The sequence below is a fragment of the Puntigrus tetrazona genome, chromosome 4, assembly GCF_018831695.1.
Source record: "Puntigrus tetrazona isolate hp1 chromosome 4, ASM1883169v1, whole genome shotgun sequence".
NCBI lineage: Eukaryota > Metazoa > Chordata > Actinopteri > Cypriniformes > Cyprinidae > Puntigrus > Puntigrus tetrazona.
Genome location: NC_056702.1, coordinates 14,090,187 through 14,112,109, shown reverse-complemented (window position 1 = coordinate 14,112,109; position 21,923 = coordinate 14,090,187). Strand labels below are relative to the sequence as shown.

General features: G+C 36.6%; 1 protein-coding gene across 5 annotated transcripts in view; it reads right to left on the bottom strand.

Moving 5' to 3' along the window:
- The window catches only part of gramd4a (GRAM domain containing 4a), a 41,046-nt gene that overhangs the window by 3,199 nt on the left and 15,924 nt on the right, over positions 1-21,923 (bottom strand). For 2 of the 5 annotated variants that reach the window (XM_043237569.1, XM_043237573.1), the window contains 16 exons: positions 11,915-12,035; positions 10,874-10,935; positions 8,881-9,016; positions 7,196-7,221; positions 6,996-7,087; positions 6,530-6,621; positions 5,968-6,016; positions 5,828-5,899; positions 5,295-5,338; positions 4,899-5,008; positions 3,882-4,036; positions 3,684-3,701; positions 1,998-2,142; positions 1,815-1,908; positions 1,647-1,737; positions 348-416 (listed from right to left, as the gene is read on the bottom strand). In XM_043237569.1, the coding sequence (XP_043093504.1) occupies positions 348-416; positions 1,647-1,737; positions 1,815-1,908; positions 1,998-2,142; positions 3,684-3,701; positions 3,882-4,036; positions 4,899-5,008; positions 5,295-5,338; positions 5,828-5,899; positions 5,968-6,016; positions 6,530-6,621; positions 6,996-7,087; positions 7,196-7,221; positions 8,881-9,016; positions 10,874-10,935; positions 11,915-12,035 (1,376 nt within the window). The other 3 variants (XM_043237571.1, XM_043237572.1, XM_043237570.1) reach the window with 3 other exon arrangements.

Below are 21,923 nucleotides of genomic sequence, written 5' to 3'. Positions count from 1 at the left end.
TTTGTTTTAGAAAAGCTGAATGCATTTTGAATTATCGGTTTGTATCACTGCCTACTGAGAGATGTTCTGTAACGCCCAGGGCAGAGAGAACATCAATTTATAGCTTTATATGGTATCTATTGCTAAAAAAATATGCTCTTTTGAGAGTGTAAATAGCATCTATTGCTATTAAAGAGCATCTATCGCTGAGATAGATACACCTAATATGATGGCATGATACAGCTGCAACATCTTCCAGCTCTAATCTGCTAAATGCACCTATAAGGCATGAATATCTTAATATCTATCATAAACGTTATAATCCAGAATTGTGAAAAGAGCTATACAAATCAGTTTGACTTGACTACCTTCTGCGTTGACGGGGTGGCTACAGAGATGCCCATTCCAGACCCAGGCAGAACTGATAAAACTTTGTACTGTGGTAAAACAGAAATCCAAGAGTTATTATAACTGTAAAAGCACCTTTTTTGATTACGCTTTTATTTTAAGGTGTCCTCGTTACAGTGTAATTACATATTTAAGCACTGGGTAATATTAGTTCACTATACGGTTATGGTGAAGGTTAAGGGTGACTTGTACGTAATTATGCATAAATTATTTTACAGTACATTTAACATGTAACAAGGACGCCTTAAAGTTTTACCACTTTTTTCGATACATGTTTAACATGATATAGGTAACAAAAACGCCATAACATGGAAAAATAAGTGTCATATGAATGCAATTCGTTGTATATTTGGATCCCCATCATGGAAATTTCCACCAGCTGTCAGATTGGAGTTTGACATTGAGTCATTGAGTTTTTTTTTTTCTTCTTTTGTGTTCAAGAGAAAACAGAAACCGAACAAAACGAGAGTCGATGATAATTTCATTTTTTGGTGAACAGTCCATTTAAGATCTGAATTTTAGTTGCCGCGAACAAAAAAAACCAAACAAAACTGCAGAAAAGGCGATCAGTGTGTTCCACCTTTAAAAAAATGAGCATTTATAATTGCATTAAAAAAAAAAAAAACAATATGAATAATATCTGTAGCGATATGGCAATAGCCATGAGTTTGAACCCCCATGAAGGTAAAAAAAGTCATTATTAAATTGTTCTTATTGAAGAATAATAATAATGAAAAAGAATCTGCCGAATGCAGAATGTAAAACATAAACGTACAGTTTAGAAACTGCAAAAAATGTAAGTATATTGAATCGAAATGTCCTTTCCATGGGAGGTCGGTCTGTGTTCAATCCGCGATGCGGTGCTGCCACCTACTGCCACAGTGCTCATATCCAACAAGCGAGTGAAGGATAAGCAGCAAAAGGTCTACAAAGTTAAGAAAAATTGGAAGAAGCTGTTGCTTTTTCTTAATCAGCATGATTGACCAACATCTAGAACAAAAATATCGGTTATATCGGCGATGGTTCACTTCAGACATTCCACTAACTACAGTAATAACAGTATAGAATAGTAATAACTTCATAACTGCATATGTCAACTAATTCTCAATCGCTGTCGGAGTAGACCGTTTAGTTTAGTAGAATAATTGTGTGTGTTTTATTTCTAGAATACGTTACGTTTTCATTTTAGTTTTATAAAACGTACGCGCTTTAGTAAATTCTGTTCGAGTTTCGATTTTATTTCCCTTTCCCCTACGCACCTTCTGGATATCCGTGATGTCCACCAGTTTAATGACTTTGTTTTTTTTCGAAGACCCCGATCTCGAGCTGGAACTCTCGAAACACAGGTAGCTGTTGGAACGGACAATCGTTTACATTAAACGCTGGCGCGACGGCGTGAAAGAGAGTCGACGGCAGACGTTTCTTACTTCTCGGTCACGTAGAGCATCCCGTTGCGGATGTAGTCAGTCGGCATCTTCCGGTCTCTGTTTATCAGGCAGCATCTCCATCCGTTCTCGCAGACTGCAAAAGAAGGCAGCGTTAAATCCCTCCCTCGGGTACAAGAGGCGAGGTCTCGTGAGACGAGAAGCGAAGTTTAAGAGACGGCTCACCGGGCAGAGGTCTCTCGATCTCAGGCAGGTTGAAGATCTCGTGGAACGCTCCTTTCTTTGTGCTGTGGGAACGTCCGCTCTCTTCTTCTCGGGTCACCCCTGCTGGGATGGTGGCTAAACTGCTTCGTGAAACCACCGGCTGGATCTAAACATAAAAAAATAGGGGTTTTCGACAGATTGCATTAACCGACCCTTCTCAGTCGTGTTAAAGCCAACATAAAACAACATTCCCATTTTACTTCCATTCGGTGACGTGTTTCTGGGTGAAACGGGATGTTCGTTTTGCTTTGTTTTTTTCATTAATGCGGCCTTGATGATGTCAGGTAGAATACGTCGACATGATGCAGTTAGTTTTTTAGTATGTTTGAGCATTCATGTGGTTAGGTTTTTCTGTGGGGTCGTGTAATGATGCTTTAAGAGAAGGACACCATTTGATCTTATACTAAAGGAAATGCATTTACTCTGTACAGTCGTTCAGTATTCTGAAGCTAAACATTTAGCTATTTCTACATCTACTGATCTAAAATTATTCACTTTGGTGGAAATCAGTAATTAAATAAACTGGAATAAATGAACTGAAATAAACAAACAAATAAAAATTAAAACCTGAAAAAAATTAAATCACAATAAATAAATAAATAAATATGTATATAAATAAATAAATATAAATAAATAATATATATATATATATATATATATATATATATATATATATATATATATATAAAAAATAAGTAATATATATATATATATATATATATATATAAATACATAATATATATATATATATATATATATATATATATATATATATATATATATATATATATATATATATATATATATATATACAAAATCATAATAACAAATGAATAAATAAACATTGAAATAAGAAAATACTAAATAACAAAAACTAATAATAAAAAAATAAAATAATATCTCAGTACTAAAATAGCACCAGTGGAAACTACATCATTTTTGAGCAAAGCGTTCCTTTTTGTCTTGAATGACACTATCTATGCACAAACAGAGCATATCCATCACATAGTCTGTGAAAATGGATTCAAAAAGTCACAATAGCAGTACAAATTTAATTCGATTTGATTCGTTTAAGTCATTAATATTAAATACAATCAGCAGATCGATTAATGAAATGATTATTTTTGTTCAACAAAATGAAAAAAAAAAGAGTAAAAATAAGGTAAATCTGAAGAAATGTCCATCCGATATTTCACCACATAAAAGCAATTTTTCATGACAATAAATCTCAACCTTAACACAAACTTTCATAACCATAATGCAATAGTCTTATTAGAGAAATTATAATACATGCCTTTTTTTGTATTACTACAATGTGTATTTGCATAGGAAATATGCTCAACTGTAATGAACTAAATGTCACAATAGGAATAAAAACTGAATGGTTGAAAAAAAAAGTGCATATTTAATTTTTATATTTTGTGGTGATATGCAACCCGGACATTTCTATGGCAGATTCACCCAATTGGGCCACTGGCGCTACATAACCATTTTGATCCATTTGAGCACAGACAAAATTCATATCACACTGTGCATCTAGATTCAAACACACAAAGGTAAAGAAATTCAAGGTCAGCTGGTTTCATCACACACACACACACACACACACACACACAGGTGCTGGCAGAAGCACATCGCAATCCCTACCTTCTCGCACCCAGACAGCTGAGAGAGAAAGACAACAGATTACGCATGACCGTCATGTCAACTACCTACACCGATGTTTTCTCCTACGAGGCAACACCCATCGCTCTTCACACACACGCCAAACAAACGCTTCAAATAGGTATGACATTTAAAGTGTGAAACGAGCCAGGAGGCCGGCGTCGGTCTCTTCTCTCTCACCCGTCGTGACACATTGGCATTGCTGCGTTCTTTCAGCTGAGGGTCGGTGGGCAGGTTGTTCCACATGATGTGCGGCGTGTCGTATTTGTCTCGGAGTTTTGGGCAGCTCTTAAACAGGAAGTCTATAATGAAGAACTTGATGCCCGCGTAAAGCCCTGCCGGAAAGAAAAGAGACGCGATGAGAACTTTACAAAACACAAAACTACTTTTCAAAAGCGTTCCATCATATTTAATAATATTTTTACGAACTGTGAGGAAAGCGCGCTTAATTTTCCTGCATGATCTAATAAGTTGGGGGTTTTTTTGTTTGTTTTTTTTAAAACTAATTTCGGGCACATCATTCGATAATGTTCAAAAGTTTAAGGTTGGTCATCATTTTAAGATATATCTTGTGCTCACCAAGGTTGCATTTATCGGATTAAAAAAAAATACAGTAAAAATTTAAAAAATTAAAAATATAAAATAACTGTTTTCTGTTCTAATCTAGTTTAAATTGTAATAGATTCTTGTTATATAACATTTTTTCCAGTTTTGGTTACGTTGTGGCCTACTTTAGATTCCAGTAATATCTATTAGTTGCATATTACTAGAATATTAGCCATTTAATAGCACATATTAATATCTTATTCTACACGACACTGTTCTACATCCCTAATCCTACCAAATACCTAAACTTAACCACTACCTTACAAACTATTAATAAGCAGCAAATTAATAATTTATTAAGGGAAAGGTTGCAGTTAATAGTTAACAAGTGTTAGCTATTCTAAAATTATATCTAATAAAAATACTACTACTACTACTACTTTAAAACTACTTTGTTGCTATTTGTATCTTGTTAACTTAGGCGTTTTTACATGTTTGCACCGTTATCTGTTTTGTAAAATTCCTTAGGCGCTAAAATGACTCGATCCATCCGTGTTTGATATAAAGGCAGCAACAAGCCACTTAAAATGACAGCGTTTGTTCGCGTGTGACTGCGCATACTTGTGAGGAGTTATGGGTAATAAAGCTTACCGATCATGAAGCCCATCAGCTTGTAGGGTAAGACGCAAGAGGAGATGAAGGCCACCCACAGAGCGATGTACAACTTCTGAGTGATCTCGGGCTGAACCCACATGAACAAACTGATCCACCCATAACACACACACACACACACACACACACACACACACGGAGAAACATTCATTAGTTTACCTCAGGTTACGATAATATATCTATGCTCTTTCCTGAGAAAGGTAGCGTTTTCTTTCCCTCTCAAATTGTTTCCATCGACGGTTTTGCGTTCGTTCGCATGTTCCGTTTAAGCCACTCAAGTGCTGCGAATGAACGCAAAAGCATCGAAATATAACTTGCCCTCTCATCTCAAACGTTTTCCCATCATCACCACAACAATTTAAAGGAGCTACTTACTTTTTGATTTTCTCCAAAACATCCGCCATCTTACCAAAAAGATTCTGCGGAAACGTTAAATACATGTCGATTAATAAAAAAAGACGATACGCAAAAAGACGTTTGAGAAACGTGTCCATAACAATTCTGCAGCCATTTAAAAAAAAAAAAAAAAATGTATAAAAAGCCCTTTAAATTATTAGATAATGTGAATGGAAGAATGTAAATCAACTAGTGGGCCAAAAATACAACATAACAAATCTTTAGATCACAAAAATAGCAAAAGGCTTCAAATAGTTCAAATTCAGCATGTATTGGATATATATCCAAATTTTGGATATAAAAGTATATCCAAATTCTTGACTAATAATGTAAATGTAATAAACAGTTTTTTATTCAAATAAAGTACATAAATAAATAAAAATAATAAATAAATAAATAAATATTTTATATATATATATATATATATATATATATATATATATATATATATATATATATATATATATATATATATATATATATATAACATAAGCACTGAAGTGTAAAATTACCTGTGCTTTTTGTGCGACATCAAGAACTAATTGAAACTTTTCAGACACCGTTAGATCTTCCTTTGGAGGTTCCTGGAAGAAAGAAAAAAGTAAATAAATATGCACAACATAAAAAAAGAAATAAAAATAAAAATGCTTACCACAGGTTCAGAAACTTCAGGCACAATACTCCACTGAATTCTCCATCCTCTAAACAAAACAAAAAAAGATCAGTGATAAATCAGTTTGTTTGTGTTGCGTACTGTAGATGTTTCTACATAAAAAAAAATATATAAAATTAGCGTTGTCAAACTGTTAATCTTGATCGATCGCATTCAAAATAAACGTTTTGTTTACATAATAAATGTGTGTGCGTTGTGTATATTTATGGATATAAATACACATGTATGTATTTATTTAAGAATATGTTACGGTTATATATTAAATATATTTATAAATAATATAAATTATAAGAATGCACATATGCATAGAAATGCGTGTAAATATTTTCTAAATATATACATGCACGTGTATGAGTATTTATATACTTATTTATATACATTATGTAAACAAAAACTTATTTTGGATGCGATTGACAGCACAAACAGCATATATATATATATATATATGTGTGTGTGTGTGTGTGTGTGTGTGTGTGTGTGTGTGAAAACATTTTATATTTAACACATATTTAACAGTTATGTACAGGAATCATTGTCCTACCTGGCTATGAGGTAGTTCAACGACAACCTCAGAATGGCTAAGAACAGAAACAAAGGTATAGCCCAGCCATGCCACGCTGCATTCATATAAATCTGTGACAGAAGACAAAAATACAATATTGTATTATTGCCTACAAAAACATCTTTACAAAACGAAGCTGGAAAAAATAATATATATATATATTACAAATATAAATGTTGGCTTAACTAAAATGAGACATTTGGCCTATGTAGCAATATTAAAGCAAAGTAATAATTTCAAATATGAATTAAAACTACAGTGGTTACAGTAATTACGCTCTAAAAAGCGAGTGAATATATTTTGCAATTACAATGGTATATTATAGCGGTAAAAAAAAAAAATACAGTCACTCTCCCAGCAATAAATTGAATACATAACATATATGCGTCTAAAAGAGATAAAATGTAATATGTACAGTTAATGGGAAACTGATGGGAAAACTCACAATGAAGGCAATCGCTGATGTATATACCGAGTGCCAGTTGGATAAGGCGGAAAGGTTCCTTAAGAAATTCGTCACTGGTCTGGCACCCCGTTCTAGCAACAAATAAAAAGATAAGTACAGGTGAAAAATGTTTGCGTATCCATACAGTGTATATTAATGCGCTGACGTGAATAAAAGCACAACAACAAAAAGAGACTTACTAAGTCGTCGCATATTTTCTGTTAATCTGTAACAATAAGAAGAGACAGATTTTCAAGCGAAAGCAAAACGCGGACGGCGACATGCAGCTACATTTTTTACGGTTTCCGAGTGATGCCTTAAACGAAACACAGTCTGAGGTATCGTTCGCACGCAAACGGTGAGACCAGAGACGCTCCCTTCGGCAAAACCCGACTCGTTTCTTCCACCAAGCGCGGCCCGTCTTGTATCCTCGTCGAAAAAGCGACACTTAAACCGCGTAAATCAATGAAAAGAGACGGCCGTGGCCAGCGCAGACTCGATAGCTCTCTTCAGAGACAGACAGATGCACTTCATCGATCCCTAAGGGGACATTCGGGAGACGCGGACTTAATGAGGACATCGGACCAAGGACTCCAATCCAAACCACAAACCACAACAACCTCAGAGATCCTTAATGGGTTTCAACATAACTGCCTGTACAATAAAAAAAAAAACAAAAAAAACATACCAACTGAACTTTACGCATTGTGTAAGCAAGCATGTAATGCTGCCAAACGATCGTGATTATTCATATTCAAAATAAAAGTTTTTGTTTACATTATATGTGTGTGTGTGTGTGTGTATACAGTTTTGGAGACAGTTACTTTTCAAAGTAATATATTACAATATAAAAAAAAAAGTTACTAATTATGTTACTTAGTTACTTTTGATGGAAAGTAATGGATTACATTACTTTTGTGTTACTTTTTTGATAGGAGCGGGGCTTGATTGCTTATATAACAAGTTATTTTTATAGCAAATGAAAAGCCATTTTGTACCAAAAAGTGTAATGAATAAGCCTCAAATTCACATCTGAAACATTAAACATTGTTTAACAAAATGGGATTATTAGACACATAATTATTGCAGGTTTGTGTCATATTCTGAGCTTGCATTTCACATTCATTTTAATAATTACTAAATCTTTTTTTTTTTTTTTTTGTGAGAAGGACAGGAAACTGGGGAAAAAAGTAACTGGCATCACTTTTTTTTAAAGAATTAAAGATTTATTTAAAATTTAACAGATTATGTATACATTTTTTATTTATTAATTCATTTATTTTTTAATATCCTGCGTATCTTTTATTTAAAAGTTCAAAATAAAAATCTATAAACCACGACCATAAAAAAAACTTGTTCAAGACAAAACTGTCTTATTTTCATTTGCATCAAAATAGCAGAACAAAAAGAGTTATTAATAATTAGTCTGACTGGGTGATATTTATATGTTCAGTGCAATACATATGACTTTTTTTTTTTTTATCTGAGAGAGACATACATTTATTTTTACCCCAAAAAAAGGAGGCCAGCTCTTTAAAATAGTCCCAGATCTTCAAAAAAAAAAAATCAGTACATTGCATTTATAATTGACTTTTATAATAGATGTGTGTTGCAATGCCATCTGAATAGTCTTACCAGTCCAAAACAATACATAATTTCGACATAACCAGAAGGAAACAAATGTTTGGACGTATGCAAACTTTTATTTTGAAAGGCGAATTAATTTTCTGGTGAAAATAAAAGCTCCATGTTACGTCAATTGATTGAAGCCCTTCCCCTTTTAAAAGATCTCTTCTCTGTCCCTACACTCGGCTGACTCTGTCTAAAATCATCCTGGCCACAGGGGGGCGGATGTTCACTAGGCAGGCGATTTTTCTTCACTAACCTTTTAGCACTTAACGGCTCCTCGGCCTCAACTGTGTTCTCCTCGGGCTGGAAGCGGAAATCCTCGATATAAACCCCAAAGCGATCGTACAGCCAGCTCTGCAGCCGCGAACACACCGTCTCCTTCTGCTGCTTGTCTACAGAGACGGTTAAGATATATTTCATTTAAAGGCCAAAACCAAATCCCTATTAATCTAAATCCAACAATGCGTGTACAGAGAGAGAGAGAGAGAGAGAGAGAGAGAGAGAGAGAGAGAGAGAGAGAGAGACAGAGAGAGAGAGAGAGAGAGAGAGAGAGAGAGAGAGAGAGAGAGAGAGAGAGAGAGAGAGAGACAGAGAGAGACAGAGACAGAGAGACAGAGACAGAGACAGAGAGACAGAGACAGAGAGAGAGAGAGAGAGAGAGAGAGAGAGAGAGAGAGAGAGAGAGAGAGAGAGAGAGAGAGAGAGAGAGAGAGAGAGAGAGAGACAGAGACAGAGAGAGAGAGAGAGAGAGAGAGAGAGAGAGAGAGAGAGAGAGAGAGAGAGAGAGAGAGAGAGAGAGAGAGAGAGAGAGAGAGAGAGAGAGAGAGAGAGAGAGAGAGAGAGAGAGAGAGAGAGAGAGAGAGAGAGAGAGAGAGAGAGAGAGAGAGAGAGAGAGAGAGAGAGAGAGAGAGAGAGAGAGAGAGAGAGAGAGAGAGAGAGAGAGAGAGAGAGAGAGAGAGAGAGAGAGAGAGAGAGAGAGACAGAGAGAGACAGAGAGAGAGAGAGAGAGAGAGAGAGAGAGAGAGAGAGAGAGAGAGAGAGAGAGAGAGACAGAGAGAGAGAGAGACAGAGAGAGAGAGAGACAGAGAGAGAGAGAGAGAGAGAGAGAGAGAGAGAGAGAGAGAGAGAGAGAGAGAGAGAGAGAGAGAGAGAGAGAGAGAGAGAGAGAGAGAGAGAGAGAGAGAGAGAGAGAGAGAGAGAGAGAGAGAGAGAGAGAGAGAGAGAGAGAGAGAGAGAGAGAGAGAGAGAGAGAGAGAGAGAGAGAGAGAGAGAGAGAGAGAGACAGAGAGAGAGAGAGAGAGAGAGAGAGAGAGAGAGAGAGAGAGAGAGAGAGACAGAGACAGAGACAGAGAGAGAGAGAGAGAGAGAGAGAGAGAGAGAGAGAGAGAGAGAGAGACAGAGACAGAGACAGAGAGAGAGAGAGAGAGAGACAGAGACAGAGAGAGAGACAGAGAGAGACAGAGAGAGAGAGACAGAGAGAGAGAGAGAGAGAGAGAGAGAGAGAGAGAGAGAGAGAGAGAGAGACAGAGACAGAGAGAGAGACAGAGAGAGAGAGAGAGAGAGAGAGACAGAGAGACAGAGAGAGAGAGAGAGAGAGAGCTCTACATTCTCATTTCCTGCCTAAAACAAAAGGGGCTGGTCTGGCCTAGATGCTCTACAAATTTAGAAAAGTGCCTAAAATAACAGCTGAAAGCTTCCTGAAGCTGATATTTCAGTCACTAACCTAAACCACAAACCAGATGAAAAATGTAATATGAATTTCCTGTCACACTTCATGTTAAAGGTCCAATTCTCGCTATTAACACGCCGCTTTTTAATAGTTAATATTAAGTCGTTGTTAAATTCAGATAACGGGTAGGATTAAAAATTTTGAATATGGTTATGCAGAATATGATTTCTAAGTGCTAATTAACACTAATAAGCATGCTAACAAGCAACTTTTTTTTTTTTCCATTGTTGGACATATTTCTGTGTCTTATCAAATCGGATGAAAATTATTTTAATAAAAAGTATTTTTGTTACAGGCGTGAACACACCAGGACACTGTCAGTAAACAATTTTTTGCTGATACTTTTCAGCATAAAGTAATAATAATAATAATAATAATCTCCATAACAGTTTAAATACATACAATTCTGTCTTAAAATTCCCTCTTGTGAACTGATCTAAAAATCACGAGGCTAGAACAATGGTCGTGTAAATAAATAATAAATAATTTTGTCACCAAAACATTAATGGATGTTTTTAACCTGTGCCGTTAGCTGCAGGCGGCTGCTGTTTGCGTGGAGGCTGCGGCGGAGAATCTTCACACCTGCGTCAGGAAACACAAACCACATCAGCTTTCAATTCGATTCAAACTTTTTTTTTTCCTCAGACCTAACTATTTTTATAAACCACAAAAATCTGAAACCAGCGGCTTGAGGTAAAAATCATCGCATCGACGCTCTACGAAACGGGGTGCTCCTGTGCGAGGCCGAATATCCCGCCAATCAAATCCGAATCAATTAGATGCTGAAATGACATCAGTGGAAAGAACACTCTGTACAGACACATTGCCGCGCGACGACGCTACGTATAGGCATCGACTTCCTGCTGAAGGGTCATGGAAGAGGGGGACGTAGTGGCTATTTTTATAGCTCAGCGCGTGGCGTGGGCAGCCCTCTGCGGTCAGTCCTACTGTGACAGCCGGACCAAATACAGCACAGGGTCGCTGATCAATGCCAACACCCTTTCGATTTATCAAAACTGTGCTTTAAACAGCATAACACTCAATTAAAGTTTTAAAATCAACTGATTGAGAAAACCTTACGTATTTTAGGTCTTTCGGAAAGCCGCAGACTTGATTTTGTGCATTTTTAAATACAGGTTATATACAGGTTATCGTGTGGGTCTACGAATCTAATGTTTTGAGGTCTGCGCGTTTATATTCATTGTACTTCAGAATCGAGTTTTATCCTACGTCTTGGAACACGTGACCTAAATATGAATTTTTACCATATATAGTTGTACGAACAGCAAGTAACAAGTCTGACACTTTTGTTCTGACCAACTGAGGAAAAAAGAATTACGATAAATGTAAAGTTTGTAAAGTTACAGAACTATTAAGAACCACTAGATATTAAGAACTTATTTCCAAATAAGAAGCCGTTCTCTATTCCTAATCCCCAGTGCTCGAGTGTGTATGTTTGTGACCTAAAGCTGGTGCGCTCCTCATTCGTAGTTTGATACTTTATGTCAACTCTGTAAAGCTTATTTGTATTGGTGTGTCTGTATTTGAGTTGGTTTTTCACCTGGTCTTCAGCACGTCACTCATCTTCTGTTCCAGGTCGACTCTTCTGCTGCGTTCTCTCTCCAGCTCCTGCTTCAGGGTCTCCACATTGGTTTCTTCTCGTAGCTTCCGCAGTTCCTCCTCTGAAAAAAAAAAAAAAAAAAAAAAAAAATGACCACGTGTTTTAAGGAACCTTTAATAATATTAAAACAAATTACGATCTTATCCAGGATACGTAAGTGTTAAGAAGAAGTTGTATAAATATTTTCTGTCTTACTTTTTTATTATTTAATTGTGTTTACTGTAAAGCTGCTTTGACGCAGTCTGTATTGTGAAAAGTGTAATATAAATAAAGGGGGAAAAAAACATAAAACCGTGTCGTATTTTTAGGTATGTAGATGTACCATTTAAATAATATAGTAATTTGTATTTTTTTTTTTTATTATTTGGCACATGAATAATATTATCAGTTAGTATCACATTATATATCACCACCTAGTAAAGTAAAATATAATAATAATAATAATAATAGAAAAATGCTACAGTCAAAAAAACTGTACATTGGTTAACTACACAATCCCTTACAATATATGGCTAAAATTAAATTTGATATTATTATAAAAAAAGTTTTATCGTCATTTACAGAGAACACTAGCAAGCTAGCGCACACAAAATATTTTGACCTATTTAATAATTTACTCTCTCTTGTATTACTTCACACTCTCTTTGTCTCTTGTGATGAAACGGCTTAAAATCAATATTTAATGTCCATTCATTTACTTTTAATATCACGTAAGTAGCTTTTTATAAACAGGATTATTATTAACTCGTTCATTGAGCTATTACTACGAAAATAAACCCTTCTGGGTGATACGAGACGCTTCAGCTTCACATTTGGGTCAAATATCGCTATTCTCGATATCTTTCCTTTTATCCATTTGCAAAATTTCAGTAGTCTAACGCACCGCTGTGAGCCTGCAGCTATGTGCTCTTCGTGGTCTTTGTTCCCAGCTAAGCGTTATAAATATTTGAGCGTTAATATGAGCTCCTCTCATACAGGGCGCTGTAAAGGAGAGAATAAGGTCTGAATGACCATCGTCGCTCTGTAAAACTCTAGCGCCTGAGCCCTGAGTTCAGAGTGAAGGCCATTAGTGGGAGTGCTTTTGTCTGACGGATGGCTTCAGATGAGATGACTGCTGTCAAACGTACAGAGGTACATCACTAAGCAGTCAGTCGATTAATCTATAGCGATGTTTCTATTAACAGCTTTTAGATTTTCACGAGCCTGAGCTGCCTAACTATAGATTGTAACTAGAGTAAAAAGGTCTGGGATCCTGACTTCACCCAGCCCTTGTTAGTGGAGTTAGATAAGGTAAGCGTCACTATTACTACTGAATTACAGCCAACTTAGCGTTCTGCATATGTAAATGAGGTAGCGCTCTCATTATTATTATAGTAATAGCTAGGTAATAAATGGTACTAACCTTGAACCTACCCCTAAAACTCCTCATGTCCACCTTATATTACAGTACTTTCTTAGGTAGGTACACTATAAGTAAACTGTAAGTGCAAGTACATACACATACAGTAAAATACAGTGATATATATATATACACACACACATATATATATTAGTCATGGGACTTACTGAACTACTTTTCTGTACAAACTCTCAGAAGCAATTTTCACCTTGTCATATATAGTTCAGTTTTGAAGCAAATGCTTAGATAAGGCATACACTGAGACACATAGACTTTCAAAGTATACCCCATTTAATAGCAAGCGCCAAGAGTCTGCGCCATTTCTCTCCAAAAGTTATGAGCGCTAAAGAAAGCCACTACGCTCCATTAATAGAGGTCTTGCGTCTTGCTCTAGCCCTACCGGTCTACTAATATTTACTAACACTACAGTAAGGGTTAGGAGAAATTACACAGTGTGCCTAATCAGCGGCGACCAACATCTTTGGATCAGTCTCCATCATTACAGACTGGCCACGCTGAGAACAGACCGATTATGATACAACAGCATTCGGTAGATCTGTTCCAAAAATCAACATTCTGTCAGCGATTCTCATTGATCTTCACGCCACAAAAAGAATCGGCCTGTTCAGACAGAAAGATCATATTTCGGCCTTTTGTTTGCTTATTCGAAGGATGAATCATTTGTATGCCTGTTATGAACTCCAGTAGGCTATATGAGTGCTGAAATTATGTGTTGGAAAGATGTTGGTCATATTACAACATGACCAGAAATCTCCTTGGTAACATTGGTAACATTGGGAAAACTGTACAATATATAAATTTAAACTCAGCAGTTTCATCTGAAGTATGAACTGTATGACAGTTACAGTCAGACTTTAGGCTGTAATTTTTACTACAATAATAGCTAATTCAGTTAAAGGTGCACTATGCCTAATTCTCTGCATAAATTTAAGCATAACTGCTCTTCTATGCAACTTGACAGAATATTAGACCTTGTAATTATATTTTATAATGACACAAGAGATGTAATTATTCAGCCCTCAAATATTTACACCGATGTTGGTTATTAAATGAGATGATTAAAAAGAGCTAACAAGGATTTTTAGAGAACCAGGCCACCGATGAACCCGCTTATTAACAATGGATCTGTCGGATGTGCAGCCTATTGCGTAACAGGATGTTCAGTGCAACATTTAACAGGGGTAATAGCTGGGTCGCAGCACATCCTCGTCTAACATGGACCGAAATGTTGGCAGATAGTCACCACCCAGTGTTTATAAAAAACTAGCGAGTATACACTTTACATAAGCGCTGAGCAGCTATCTCAGCCAGCATCCTAAAACAATTGGAAAATGTTTTTAAAATACAAACGTACTATGCTCTTCAACAGCCTTGAACGTGGGCTGTATTAGCTATATAGAACTGCCTCTAGCTGTTGTGTTATTACAGCACCGAATATAAATTAGCAACAGGTTCTTGTAATGGAAATGACAAGCCGTATGAATCCAGTCACGGTAAGTATCCTGGGAAGGTAATGAAATATGTAAGCCACACTCTCTCGGCCTCTTTTTTTTTTTTATGTTCTCCTTCTCCCAATCGCTTCTATTCCTAATAATAGCCCTTTGCAATGGGCGTAGATTCACATCACCTCTGCAGACAGACAGGAGTCACCGTCAGGAACTAATAACCGAAGTGGAGCGATCTACTGAAGTGCTGATAGTTCTCAATCCCGCACAACAAAGCCATTCAGAATGACCACACAAACACTAGACGGATAAAACGGAGATATGAGTCATTCTGTCTGATGTGTTTTATGAGTACTAGCTGAGTTCACAGACTATGGAGGTTAAACTAAACATTCTGTTATGAATCGGTTGATATGATTGATAGGATATATCATTTTTTCCTCCCTTACAAAATGGATGCGAGCGTGAGCAAGAGCCAGTAATATCAATGTAACAACCCAAAATTAGAAACCCAAATTTGTGTCTTTATTTATTCACTCTCACAACGTTTCAAACCCGTTTTCGTTCATCTTCAAAACAAATATGTAGATATCAAGATCCAAAAGACAGGCATTCATTATTACGAATGTACATTTGAGAGCTATCCAAAAGTTGTTTTGAGAATATTTTCTTTTTTTTAGTTTAGTTTTCACATCCACAATTTGAATTGAAAACATTGGAGTTACATGGTTTTGTTTTTACAGTGATTTGATGACGTTATTGGACTTTATGGCCTCAGAAATCCCTCCAAAGTATAACAAAAGATAGATATAGATAGACATGAATGCGAGTAAAATTATGAACGTTTAAATTTCTAAAATCTCATAAATGTACACAATTATACTAAACGAGTGCGGTTATAGAGAAGCTACTTCATAGAATAGCCTTTTATTATATTGGTAAATGTTCAAAAACATGATTCCTATTGCATGCACCGTTCTCTGAACTTCAGGTGCATCACTTTTTTTCATGTCTTTGAAAGTAATGTACTTTAAGATAAATACACCGTCTGTGCACTCGTATAAAATGTGACATGACTTTATAAAACTAGGCCAAGGAAAACTGAACTTCATGATAACTGGCACATCTTTTAATTATTATTTTAAATGGAAGTTAACATGAATCAGAAAACATATTTCATCAGTAAATGCAGCGGTTTAGTCATTCAATATGAATGATATGCATTAATGTAAATGTAACGCATAATAACACCATGCCCCGACAAGATGTATCCGTCAAGGTTAATTAAAGTTTTTATCTTAGCCAGCCATGATAACACTATGTGACAGGAAATGATATATTAGAAATGGTTTCCACTTCTGCATCTTTGCATCTAGACAAGAAAACTGTATGTCCGAGATGATAATCTGATAAAAAAAGAAACAAAGTGCTCGTCGTTAGAATCTAATAGCATTGAGTTTAATGTATGCACTTGACACTGTGTACTAAATAATGTACATACAGTGGCGTCCCTATAATGTCAGAACACCTGTTAGCAATCTGGTAGCAGTGCACTTAAATAGCATTAAAAAATATATTGTCTCATTTCCACTGAGCGGTACATTTCGGAACAGTTTGGTACAGTATGGCAAGGTACGCAATTATGTCCGTTTCCATTGTTAATGTTACCAAAATAGTGAACCGTAGGTAAAAATGGTACAAAAAGGGTGGAGCTAAACTCACTACAGAACCTTGATTGGTTGTCTAGACTCGTCACTTCTGCATGATAGGGGATCCCCTTCACTCGAGGTTATTTACATTGGCTTAAACACCAAAAAATATAACAGCGTATTTTAGAAATTTCTCGATATGCATTCTTTGCTGTTCTTGTGGAATTAGGGTGTTTCGTACTGTACCGACCCGTTACCGTAGAAACGAGTGGAAACGAGCCATTAGATATATATATATTTATGTGCAGTAAACAAACAATATTTACCTAAAATAAAGGAAATGGCAAACTGCGTATGTGTACCTCATTTCTGAGTCAGAGCACTTCGATAAATTAGTAGCATACAAACGCATAAGCTAATTTCATCTCCACACATTCAGACTTTATAAAAGATCAGGAGCTCTCAGACACACACACACACACACACACACACACACAAACCAGACTAGACGTGTAAGGTCATTTTATGTATGCATCCCCATCCATCTGTCCCTGGCAAAAAAACCTCATTGACTTCCTCTGCTAATGGTTTTACATTGGAACATTATGAGTGTTGGCAGAACAGCACAAAGACACACTGCAAATTACTTTGAGAGCTCTCTGACAATGTCTGTATTATGCTCAAACATTTAAATATTAAAGCAGTTACACAAAGACTCAAAAAAAAAAAAAAAAAAAAAAAAAAAAAAAAAAAGTGACATTCTCAGGCCGAGCCATTTATATTCCAGTTGTGGATCCTGACATAGGCGATACAGGATTGAGCCCGCTTTCAGTTCTACTCTGCACTTTAATTGAAATTGTTTCCTTAAGAATAACTTTCTAAGCAGCTCCACGAGCCATTTATCTCTCCCTGCAGCCGACCACCCCATCTCGCTTCGGTTGCTGTCTGTGCAAACCAAACATAGTGGGCGAGAGACGTTATATTAAGATCCGTGTACTGGATAGGTTGAGCAAATAGAATCAATACAATTAAGAAAAAAAAAAGCAAATCGAAGGCATCCAGCTACTCCTATTTTTGATAAACTTATATGGCACATATGGCTTTTTGACTTCAGTCCAAGCCTATTATTTCTTGACAACTTATTTGAGTTTGTGTGTGATGCAATGCAACGAGGCTATAAGATGCAACAAAACTTTTCTGGAACTTGACCAGTTTAGAACATGTCACGAGAGTGAAATCATTATTATCTACATAATACTGCTGGCAAGTTTATGCAAGTAAAGGGCATTAACTGCAGTTGGGTTGTTCTGCATTGAGTAGGACCAGGCCTGTTTTTGAGTACCAGCCCATCTCTGATCATGAGCATAAAGTATGATTTAAATGTAATCCTGTCAAGAAACACCTACTTAGACGGGAGAAATACTGTTCGGCCAACATGTAAAAACAGCTGCTACCGTCGATGATGAATATAAAGACTATGGGAACGCCATTAATTTCCCAAAGAAGAAGAGTTGACCAAACACAAACTAAAGCAAAAGTTCACAAGCGGTCGCTTGTAGGTTGCTGACCTTCTGAAGCTTACACGTGCTCTTACTAAGCATGGCAACAATTCACGTAACCCTATTAGAGCACAGCAGAGATGAATGACCCTAGCTTTGAGAAATACTAACAACAGAGCTAGCAAAGCTAACAGCTAACAAGCTTACTGTTGGCTATCAATACCTGTGTGTCATTCGGTCTCCGCTTGTGTAATTAGCATTGACCAGTGGCCTGGTTTGCTGTTCTGGTTCTACGGTCACGCTTCATTGCATCATGGGACTGTAGCTGTGGGCATGACCTGTTTTAGTGTTGTCACAACATACCATCAAACTTTCAGCCAGTGTGTTAATATGCGTGGACAAGTATATCAATGATCCTAAATACTACCCCTTTAAAAAGCAACGGAAGCTAAATACCACTCCAGATACAGAATTAGCAATGCATATTTATGTACTTGATGAAACGGTACATGCCAAATTAAAAAGTTAGTCATTAGTTACTCATCGTTCCAACCTTCTTTGACTTGCTTTCTTCTGTGAAATCTACTAAACGAACGTACAAGAGAAAATTGGTAGATAATCAATCACACGTCTGGCCTCAGCTTGTGTAAGAAACCCTAACACAGACACACACACACACACACAAACAAACAACATTTCACCTATTAATCAAAAAACTCCATATAACTTGTACACAAAATACCATGTCGGCTGTATTGGATAGGCTTATGTGAAAAATTTAAGCTGTTATTTGAACTAATCTGAATGTTTTCTCCACAAATCAGCTCAATGACTCAGGAATCTAGTCATAGTGGTTAAATGTTCACTGAAGAGATTATCAGTGAAAATTTACATTTCAGTCTTTCTTTTATAAATTTCATAAAAATCTTCACAAGGAATTTGTGAGGCTGCTTATACGGTGCTTCTTTGTTCATTGTTTATGCTTGAAAGCTTCCGTCTCCGTTCATCGCAATTGCATGGAAAAGAGCAACCCGCACTGTAATCATAATTTTTCCTTATTTTTGAAGGTGAATTATGACTGAATTTTCTTTTTTAAAACGATTTCTATCAGGGGATAAGGGAATAAAGGACTTGCTTAGGCTGAGGTTACCTTTAAGGTCGTCTGTGATTCCGTCGCAGAAGAACTCCATATCTGAAAAAGCCTCCGTGCATTAAGACCTCATATTCAATCAAGGTACAGTAGCTTTTAGTTATCAAACAAATCCACAAACATAAGTCTTGAGGTTTGTTTAGATGCAACTTGTAGAATCCAGAAGCTGGCATCCCATAGATTATGTAGGTTTTGTATTCACTACTGCCTACTACAACCTTTGACAACAATCTCAAAATGCAGCTCAGTGGACTGCATATAAAGCCCCACGGAGTGGATTAAGCACCTAGAGGAAAACTACTGTTCCTTAGTGATTGAGATGAAACAAAAGTTCTATTCACCAGAGAAAGCCAGTGGCCCGTCCTGGCACTTTGCTCACATTCTGTAAGGTCTTTTTCACAACACTGAGCAGTAAGTTGTTTGAAATAAAGCCAAGCACTAATACAAAGGCAATACAGTGATATTTCTAAACTCAACATGGTCATATAATGTGGTCCAAACATTTGCATAACTCGGGTTAAGTAATGTTGACTTAGCTGTTGTTAAAAATGGATCCATTTGAATTTTTTCCATTCAAAATTTGCATGCTCAAATAGTCTGGTACTTCTTTATTAAAATCAGTCACTACTGGAATCTTATTTATAACAGTGATGATGTCAAAAACATGTTTCAGTTAGTTTCTGATTTTTTTTTTTGTATTTCCACTGTATTTCCTGACCAGCATCCTGTTTAGCATCCTAAGAAACTTCCTGAGGTGTATCTCATCTGTCTGTGGGTACACAGGAAATCTTTATTTCCTCTATCTCAAAGGCAGAAGATCCCATTATGATTCTTTTAACTAAACACCGATATGAAACCAAATCAGTCATTTTCTATTTTGATATTACTGTAAGACATAATCAGATAGCACGGGGGAATATATAGCTTTGTTTTTGCTCCATTATTTTATTAAGAAAACTTAAATCTTTAGTCTAGACTTCAAAATACCATCACGTTTTGGTGGGTCAGAAAGGCAACAAAGCCTCTTTCATGTTATCTAAATACATTTTGCAAAAAAAAAAAAAGGGGGTGAATCCAAATGGTGTTGGATAAACAGGTCTTGGTTTAGGTTTTGAATCTTAACATTTGGGCTGTTGAAGTTCTTTGTTATTATTTTGGGTCATGGTCTAATGGGGTCTGGGGATTATCTGAATGTGGTGTTCGGAAGTCTTAGTTAGAAGGTCTACTATTGATTTTTTATTGTCGAAGTATTGTGGGGGGTCTGTTATTGTTGTGGGTCTGGGCTTTAGGCGAGACTGGTACTCATCTGGATCTGTTATTGGTCTTGGGAGTTTTAGCTGCCTCTAGAGTCGTTGTTAGTGTGGAATAGGCTTAGTTTTTAAGGTTCTGGTACTGAAGTGGCTTTGGGCCTTAAAGGAATCTGGACTCCATTTCCCAAAATCAATGTAAGTTTTAAGTTCAGCAGTAGACCTACTGAAGCCAGTGGAGCTACGATCAACTACAATGCTTTTGGTGAACACAGCCCTAGTCTAGGTCTTTAGATAATTTGGTAAGCTTTTGGAAGTCTTGAATTGGACATAGCTTAAGGTAGTCTGGTAATTAACTGACTCTGGGACTTCAGGGGCCATAAATAATATTAAGTATTAGTTTAGGTCTTTGAAGAGCTGGTACAATTTTATATTAGTTGGCCTTGACTACTATGTACTTACATAAAAAAATGACTTACTGTGTTCACATTGTACTGGAAAACACTTAAGAGATGGGTCAACAGTGTAGCTATAAACGTAATTGCATGCAAGCATTTTCAAATTATAAGTAGAATGTAAAAACATGTACGTACACAATTAGTGAATATAAGAAATTATTCATTTAGTGCAGTATGCAGTATTCAATTAGATCATTTAGTAATTATAAGGCTCTTATGTTATAAGGTTGGGATCTACTGTATGAGTTTGACATTGTTTTGTATCTTATTAGGGAGTCTGGTATTGGTCTAGGTTTTAGGGGGCCTGGCACTTGAAGACTTTGGAGGTTGATATTCAGACAATATCCATTATTAAGATTGAGGAGATCGTTATGAAGTTAAATTTTTAATGCCAAAGCAGCAACATTACAGTAAAATATTCGAAATGGTTGAACAGACTATTATGTCATTTTCTTTAATTATTCATGGTGAGATCTTTAAGACGCTGTTCTTGGTTTTGTGAGCCTAGGGTTAAGACACGGTTGGCGTATTACTCCACTGTGATGTGTGCTGCCTTTCACAACAGCGAACCTCTCGTTCCTCTGAGAGGAAACATAAGCTTTCTCTCTCCGAGTCAGCGGCTGCCTTTCAGAGCAACAATAAACGCCTAACTGAATGCCGCTGTCGCATGGTAACCTGCCTGAAAGGAAGAGAAAGTGGAGGAGAGGGTGTGGGTGTAGTAAATAAGACACAGTCTCTCAGAGTTTGGGAGGAAAAACTGGAGGAGCACTGAGGGAAATGACATCGGCACATTGTTTCTGTATATAGCAGCAAACCCCATAAGGATGAGGCCATCTGAACCGCAAGACTACTGGCGGCATTTATCATTATAATTTGTGGTGCTCTTCCAGGGGGGCAAATTACCGAGACTAAGAGTTTTTAGAGGTATAATGAAAGTCATTTTCATGTATTATTCTCTCCTAACATCCTCATTTTCTCCTTCTGCCGTTTTATTCTCCTCTGTCTATCTGGTTTCTGTGTAAAGAGCCCTGGATCAATGTTGGCCCACTCACTGGCCTAATTCTGTCCCGCTCTTCGGCTG